We start from the raw sequence: 8,510 nt of genomic DNA on the forward strand, positions 1-8,510 counted from the left end.
ACATTAGCTTGGCGGCGTGGTGGCACATGCCTGTAGTCCCAGCTACTCTGGAGGCTGAGGTGGGAGGATTGTTTGAGCCCGGGAGGGTGAGGCAGCAGTGAGCCATGATTGCACCACTGCATTCCAGCCCGGGCAAAAGAGTAAGACCCTGTCAAAAAAAAAAAAAGAAGAAGAAGAAGTACGCTGGGCGGCGCGGTGGCTCACGCATGTAATCGCAGCACTTTGGGAGGCTGAGGTGGGCGGATCACGAGGTCAGGAGATCAAGACCATCCTGGCTAACACGGTGAAACCCCGTCTCTACTAAAAATACAAAAAATTAGCCAGGCGTGGTGGCAGGCGCCTGTAGTCCCAGCTACTCAGGAGGCTGAGCCAGGAGAATGGCGTGAAGCCGGGAGGCGGAGCTTGCAGTGAGCGGAGATCGCCCCACTGCACTCCAGCCTGGACGACAGAGTGAGACTCTGTCTCAGAAAAAAAAAAAATAAGAAGAAGAAGAAGTACTTCCTATAGGGCTGAAAGGACCAAGAAAGTGAAATGTCATTTCCATCCTGAGAGATCTTGAGAAGGCGTCTTTGCCTCCTTGGGAGCAAAAATGGGAACACCAGCATGATGCAAAATACAGGCTGAGATGGCCTCAGGAAGGTGGTTCTTTCACATTCACTTCTCGACAGTTAGTACACTGAATCCCCAACACCCATTTTCCATACTCAAACTAAACGAAGTTAGAAAATACTGGCTCTTTAATGGGGCATGGGAGGAAGGGCTGTCCGGACAAGAATGGGGTCAGGCTGTCAGAAGCGCAGCCCCCTGTGGGCTAAGTCGGCTCGGGCCTCCTGTATCTGGCTCTGCAGCTCGCGTGCGGCGTCCTCGCAGTCATGAAAAGTGGCCACACGATAGCCCACAGTGGCCAGGGCATAGCAGCCGGCGGACACCAGCAAGTAGGCGGGCAGTGGCCACAGGACTTCCTGGCAGGACAAGGGCAGCTCCAGGCCCAAGGCTCCCGTAGTCAGGGCCGCCCAGGTGGAGCCCAGGATCGCCAGTCCCCAAAGCCACTGCGCTAATTTCGTCATGGTCACTGCGAGAAAAGAAAACAATGCTCCCCTGAGGAGCAGAAAGGAAAAGCGGACCAAACTCAACCGAAGCCCGCCCAGGGAGAGAGCATTTAAACCAGCCGTAGCCAGAGGGGAATCGCCGATCCCAGCGGTCCGAACTTGAGTGCCCACAAAAGGTGGAAGGGTCCCTTCCACCTTGCTACCCCCTCTATATTTGAGACCCACTCCCCATCTCTCGCCCTCTCCGTTCAGCTTTCAACCTACACTTACCTCTGCCCCACGTCTCCCATTCCCCGCGCGGCCCGGATATTCGCGTCCGGAAGTCCTCCCTGGCCCACGCTCCGCTTCCGCGCCGCCTTCTGGGAGTTGTAGTTCACCTGGCGGTCCTTGGCGTACTCTTGGCCACCGCCTCAGTCTAGGCGGGGTACAGCGGGCTGCGCTCCGCAAACCCGGAGCAGGCTGGGTCTGGAGAGGCCTGGGCGCTGCTTCCCCACCTTGGGCTACGCTCCAGGCTGGCTTGGATCTTGAGGACATCCTTAAATGTTGCAACAAGATGGGAATATAATACTGTTCCCCTTAAACTCAATTCTCCAGAGCTGAAATCCATTCCTTCATTCACTGGTTCATTCATTCGAACATGTCTTTCTTTTCTTTCTTTCCGTTCTTGACAGGGTCTCTCTAGACTGTCTAGGCTGGACAGAACTTTTTTTTTTTTTTTTTTTTGAGACGAAGTCTCGCTCTGTCGCCCATGCTGGAGTACAGTGGCGCGATCTCAGCTCACTGCAACCTCTGTCTCCCAAGCAGCTGGGATTACAGGAGCATGCCACCAAGCCCGGCTAATTTTTGTATTTTTAGTAGAGACGGGTATTTCACTATGTTGGCCAGGTTGGTCTCAAACTCCTGACCTCAAGTGATCTGCCCACCTCAGCCTCCCAAAGTGCTGGGATTACAGGCATGAGCCACCGCGCCCAGCCAGAACATTTACTGATTACCATGATAGACTTTGGAGATACAGAGATATCACGAGACTCGACCCCTCTTTGGATGGAGGGGGAAAGCAGGAGTCAGGGAAACAGTTGCATTGACAACTAACCATGAAGGCTTGAGATTATTGTTAGAACAGAGGTAGTTATATTTTTACAAGGACAACAACGAATATAACTTGGAGCCAGAGGAAGAAGGGCTCCAGGAGGCTGTGTTAAAAAAAAAAAAAAAGAAAAGAAAAGAGAAGAAAGATCGGAAGAATTACGTGAGGTGGTGAAGGCACTGAAAGAAGGAGTATAATTCTTTCGAACATTTTTGGGGATGAATTTATTATACAGAGAAAGAGAAAGAGAGAGAGAGAGCTAAGTAAGAGAAAAGGTTAGGCAATTATCAACTTCAGAGGAAACAAAGAGTTATAAAAGAAAGGAAAGACAATTGATAAAAGCCTGTCTTATAAAGACCACATCTGAAGTTTGACAGTTAGGTTTATTAACTTGCTGCAACAGAGAGAACACACTAGAGGAACTGTGGGGCAATTCATTAAAAAGGAAGAAATATGGTAATTACAGGTGATATGGTTTGGCTGTGTCCCCACCCAAATTTCAAGCTGATAAGTATCTCCCAGAATTCCCACTTGTTGTGGGAGGGACCCAAGGGGAGATAATTGAATCATGGGGGCCACTCTTTTTTTTTTTTTTTTTTGAGGCAGAGTCTCGCTGTGTCGCCCAGGCTGGAGTGCAGTGGCGCGATCTCCGCTTACTGCAACCTCCGCCTCCCAGGTTCACACCATTCTCCTGCCTCAGCCTCCAGAGTAGCTGGGACTACAGGCGCCCGCCACCGCGCCCGGCTAATTTTTTGTATTGTTAGTAGAGACGAGGTTTCACCATGTTAGCCAGGATGGTCTCGATCTCCTGACCTCGTGATCTGCCTGCCTCAGCCTCCCAAAGTGCTGGGATTACAGGCGTGAGCCACCGCGCCCGGCCAATGGGGGCCACTCTTTCACGTGCTATTTTCATGATAGTGAATAAGTCTCACAAGATCTGATGAGTTTATCGGGGTTTCTGCTTTTGCTTCTTCCTCATTTTTCTCTTGCTGCCACCATGTAAGAAGTGCCTTTTGCCTCCCGCCATGATTCTGAGACCTCCCCAGCCATGTGGAACTGTAAGTCCAATTAAACCTCTTTTTGTTTGCAGTTTCGGGTATGTCTTTATCAGTAATGTGAATATGAACTAATACAACAGGATACTGGAAATGCTTGACTTTAAAATTTATATTTTAAAATTTATTTACTTATTCATTTAGAGTTGAAGTCTCACTATGTTGCCCAGGCTGGGCTCAAACTCCTGGACTCAAGTGATCCTCCTGCCTCAGCCTCCCAAGTAGCTGATACTATAGGCTAGCTAAAAGTTAAATGAAGCACTGTTTTCATAGGTTCGAGGTAAGCATAACTTTAAGTGAAGGGGTCAAGAAGAAGTCCAAGCTGAGGGACCACTTGGAAATTACAAAGTTAAGATAAATGTAGAATATAGTGTCCAAAAACCCACTATCTAGACTGGGCACAGTGGCTCATGCCTGTAATCCCAACACTTTGGGAGGCCAAAGTAATCCACATGGCTCAGAACTTCTAGCAAGAGTAAGATGTTCCATTCGCACTGACTGATTTCAGACAGCAAAGTTTGTGACTATGATTTTAGAAAATGAAGTTTCTCAGCCTTATGTCTTTGATGTTAATTAACAAAAGCAGTTTTTACAGATTCACAGTCTTAGCACAAACACAAATGGCTCAGCTGTGAAGAAAATTTTCACAGCCGTAACAGTGTAAACACTAAGTATTGATTTAACTAAAAATTCAAGCCGGGCACAGTGGAGCTGTGATCCCAGAACTTTGGGAGGCCTAGGCCGGAGGGTTGTTGAAGAAATGTAGAGGTAAGTACCAGAAGAAGTAGCGTAGAAACTGGAGCATGGTTGTATATGTAGGTTGTATATGTAAGGGTTAGAGAAGAGGAGCAGGGGATGGTTATTTTTCATTAAAAGCCTTGTAGAGTTACAACTCTTTTTTTTTTTTTTCCTATTCTTTTTCTTTTTTTGAGACAAGGTCTTGCTCTGTTGCCCAGGGTGGTGAGCAGTGGTGCGAACACCGTTTACTGCAGCCTCGACCTCCTGGACTCAAGCTATCCTCCCACCTCAGACTCTGGAGCAGCAAGGACTACAGAAGTGGGCCACCACACCCAGCTACTGTGTGTGTGTGTGTGTGTGTGTGTGTGTGTGTGTGTGTACGTAGACGGGATCTCCCTATGTTGCCCAGGCTGGTCTCAAAATCCTGGGCTCAAGCAATTCACTTCAGCCCCCACAAAGTGCTGCTATTACAGTCGTGAGCCACCGCGTTCACTGAAGTTACAGCTTTCAGAATTTGTTTAGCGGGTTTTCCGGTTTTCACTTGAAAATGCCCCACCACCCCCCAAAAATTTGTTGAACTAGTTGACGTTTAAAACTATACACATTCCTTTGTTAAAGTAAAAATTAAAATAAATAAAACCTTTTTTTTTTTTTGAGACAGAGTCTTGTTCTGTGGCCCAGCAAATGTTTGTATTTTTATTAGAGATGGGGTTTCACCATGTTGGTCAGGCTGGTCTTGAACTCCTGAACTTGTTGTCCTCACACCTTGGACTCCCAACGTGCTGGGATTACAGGCGTGAGCCACCATGCCCAGCCCAAACTTTTTTTTTTTTTTTTTTTTTTGAGCCGGAGTTTCGCTCTTGTCGCCCAGGCTGGAGTGCAAATGACATGGTCTTGGCTCACTGCAACCTCCACCTCCCGGGTTCAAGCAATTCTCCTGCCTCAGCCCCCCGAGTAGCTGGGATTACAGGCTCCCGCCACCATGCCTGGCTAATTTTTGTGTTTTTAGCAGAAACGGGGTTTCACCATGTTGGCCAGGCTGGTCTCAATCTCCTGACCTCAGGTAATTCGCCCCCTTGGTCTCCCAAAGTGCTGGGATTACAGGAGTGAGCCACCGCCCCTGGCCAAAAACACTTTTTAAAACCTGCTATACGACTTCAACGCCCTAGCTGCATCTCCATTTCTACCCCAAATCTTTCTGGTTTCTCAGTCAAGGACTCACTGGTCACAATGACTTTCAAATATTGGCGCACTATAGGGGCTGGACACTAGCACTGCAGATGCAGATCCTGGAAGTCCATTTTATTCACACACAGTAGACTTGGCCCTGAAAGACTGCCACTCCCCAGAACATTTTAGGGGCTTACGCCACCACATATAAGGATAGATAATACATTATAAATTTTTTTGGTTTTGGGTTTTTTTTTTTTTTTTTTGAGACAGAGCAGAGCCTCGCTCTGTCACCCAGACTGGAGTGCAGTGGTACAATCTCGGCTCACTGCAACCTCTGCCTCCCGAGTTCAAGCGATTCTCCTGCCTCAGCTTTTCGAGTAGCTGGGATTATAGGCGCCTGCCACCATGCCTGGCTAATTTTTGTATTTTCAGTAGAGACGGGGTTTCACCACGCTGGCCAGGCTGGCCTGAAACTCCTGACCTCAGGCGATTCGTCCGCCTCAGCCTCCCAAAGTGCTGGGATTACAGGCATGAGCCACCGCGCCCGGCTAAACGAAGTAGCCACTTTTCTATTCCCATGTATGAATGAGGAAACCACGACACAGAAAGGGCAAAAGGTAAGTAACTAGCTCAAGGTTGTGCAGATGGTAAACAGCAAAGCTGTTCCATTGGACCCAAAACTATATTCTTAGCACTTTCATTCTGCTGTGTTGCTGCTACAGGAATGGGCAGGTAGGGTGTATCACAACAGCTGACATTCACTATGTGTCAGCTCTATGTCACTATGATTCCTATGTGTCAGGCACTGTGATGAGTGCTTTATGTGCATTATCTCAGTCAATCTTCACAGCAACCATACGAAATAAGTACTACTGGCCGGGCGCAGTGGCTCACACCTGTAATCCCAGCACTTTGGGAGGCTGAGGCGTGTGGATCACTTGAGGTCAGGAGTTGGAGACCAGCCTGGCCGACATGGTAAAACCAGGTCTCCACCGAAAATACAAAATTAGCCAAGTGTGATGGCAGACGCCTATAATCCCAGCTACTCGGGAGGCTGAGGCAGGAGAATTGCTTAAACCTGGGAGATGGAGGTTGCAGTTGCAGTGAGCCAAGATCATGCCATTGGACTCCAGTCTGGGCAAGAGAGTGAGACTCTATCTCAAAAAAAAAAAAAAAAAAAAAAGAAAGAAAGAAAGAAAGAGAAATAGGTACTACTATCTCCATTTCACAAATGAGGACACTGAGGCACAACCCAGCCAATCTTCCTCCAGAGCCTGCATACTTTACCACTGCAGTCTAGCGCCTCGTTCCCTAGATTGATGGAACAGAATAAAACAAGAAAATAGATTAGGCATATATACCAATGTAGCATATGATAGAGGCACCATCTCCAGTGAGTGAGGAAAGATGGATTGTTTGAAAAGCATTTGCAACTAGCTTACCATTTGAAAAGAAATTAAGGTAGATTTGAACCTCACATCTTATACCAAAACGAAGACCCAGAGGATTAAAACAATTTTTTTTTTTTTTTTGAGACAGAGTCTCACTCTGTTGCCATGCTGGAGTGCAGTGGCGTGACCTTGGCTCACTGCAACCTCCGACTCCCTGGTTCAAGCAATTCTCCTGCCTCAGCCTCCTGAGTAGCTGGGACTACTGGCACACACCACCATGCCCAGCTAATTTTTGTATTTTTAGTAGAGACAGGGTTTCACCATGTTGGCCAGGATGGTCTCGATCTCCTGACCTTGTGATGGCCCACCTTGGCCTCCCAAAGTGCTAGGATTATAGGTGTGAGCCACCGTGCCCAATCCAAAACAATTTTAATGTAAAAAGTGAAACTCTAAATATGCTGCAAGCAAATGTGGTGCATGTTTCTCTAATGCTCAGCTCAAGTATCATGTCTCCCAGGCAGCCTTCCTGCGCCTTGATTCTGTCCTGCAGGGTTGGCCCCCATCTCCCTCATCTGTGCTCTCATCAACTCTCTTTTATAGATGGCAATAACCATATTGAGCTGCACGGATTTTGTTTCTCTGCCTATGCTGCCCCCAGGACCATTGTATCCCCAAGATCAAGCACAGTGTGGGAAATGTAGCCGGGTTTCCATAAATGTAAGATGAGTGAGCGCGAGAGAGAAGGACAGTTTGGCATTAGATGGTCTCTAGAAAAACTGACCTAGCTTTCCTGGTCCCAGGAAATACAACTACTCCAGAGAACCCAGTCTGCCAGACACAGGGTGTTTGGCCTTGAATAGCACTGGACAAAAGACAGAATATTCTTACAGTCCAACTCCTTTCTCTTCAATCTCTCTGCAGATCATTACCCTTCCACTACTACCTCAGGATGAAGTACATGTGATTACAATAGGATATGAGAGGCAGAGCAGCTTGGGAGTTAAAAATTGGGGTTTGGGGGAACATGTCATCAGGACCTCCTGAGGCTGTGTCATGGTAAAAAAAATAATAATAATAATTTTTTTTTAACTTGGGCTTTTGCTGGGCATATTGGCTCATACCTGTAATCCCAGCATTTTGGGAGGACAAGGCAGGAGGATCACGTGAGGCCAGGAGTTTGAGACCAGACTGGACAACATAGTGAGATCTGGTCTCTATACAAAAATATATTAAAAATGGACAGGCACGGTAGCTCACACCTATAATCCCAGCACTTTGGGAGGCTGAGGCAGGTGGATCACCAGGTCAGGAGTTCGAGACCAGCCCGGCCAACATGGTGAAACGCCATCTCTACTAAAAATGCAAAAGTTAGCCGGGAGTGGTGGTGCACACCTGTAATCCAGCTGAGGCAGGAGAATCGTTTGAACCCGGGAGGCAGAGGCTGCAGTGAGCCAAGATCATGCCACTGCACTCCAGCCTGGGCAATAGTTCTGAGAGACTTCCTCTTGGCTCCCAGGAGGAGGGATTCCCTGACTTTGACACACATGGCCACCTTGGCACAAAAGCCTTGTGGGAGGGAAAAACAAATTTGTTTTTATGTCCTCTTATCCCTTTCCATCTTTCAGCATAGATTTAACTCCCTTAAGCCCAGACATCTGTTGAGACCTGACCTCCAATCATTGGTTACTAGTGTGTCAGGCAATCTGGACTTTCCAGTGATGTCACTGAGATGTCACCTGTCAAAACAGCAGTGGTGCCGGGTGCGGTGGCTCATGTCTGTAATCCCAACATTCTGGGAGGCTGAGGCAGGCAGATCACCTGAGGTCGAGAGTTCAAGACCAGCCTGGCCAATATGGTGAAACCCCTTCTCTACTAAAAATACAAAAAATTAGCCGGGTGTGGTGGTGGATGCCTGTAATCCCAGCTACTTGGGAGACTGAGGCAGGAGAATCTCTTGAACCTGGGAGGCGAAGGTTGCAGTGAGCCGAGATTGTGCCACTGCACTCCAGCCTGGGCA

General features: G+C 48.0%; 1 protein-coding gene and 1 non-coding gene across 3 annotated transcripts; one reads left to right on the forward strand and one right to left on the reverse strand.

The window, feature by feature from the left end:
- Nucleotides 1–719: 719 nt before the first annotated feature.
- DPM3 (dolichyl-phosphate mannosyltransferase subunit 3, regulatory) lies at nucleotides 720–1,420 on the reverse strand. 2 transcript variants are annotated; one of them, XM_003892758.2, is made up of 2 exons: nucleotides 1,320–1,420; nucleotides 720–1,072 (listed from the first exon to the last, which is right to left on the reverse strand). In XM_003892758.2, exon 2 carries the CDS (start codon nucleotides 1,065–1,067, stop codon nucleotides 789–791), a length of 279 nt encoding a protein of 92 aa, XP_003892807.1. In that variant the 5' UTR covers nucleotides 1,068–1,072; nucleotides 1,320–1,420; the 3' UTR covers nucleotides 720–788. The 2 variants fall into 2 exon arrangements, with proteins under 2 accessions (XP_003892807.1, XP_003892808.1); XM_003892759.2 differs by having other exon boundaries at nucleotides 720–1,098; nucleotides 1,320–1,419.
- Nucleotides 1,421–4,422: 3,002 nt separating this feature from the next.
- LOC116272117 lies at nucleotides 4,423–4,484 on the forward strand. Its single transcript, XR_004180833.1, has one exon. It is a non-coding gene; the product is annotated as a U7 small nuclear RNA (small nuclear RNA).
- Nucleotides 4,485–8,510: the final 4,026 nt, after the last annotated feature.

This window comes from Papio anubis, chromosome 1, assembly GCF_008728515.1.
Source record: "Papio anubis isolate 15944 chromosome 1, Panubis1.0, whole genome shotgun sequence".
Classification (NCBI taxonomy): domain Eukaryota; kingdom Metazoa; phylum Chordata; class Mammalia; order Primates; family Cercopithecidae; genus Papio; species Papio anubis.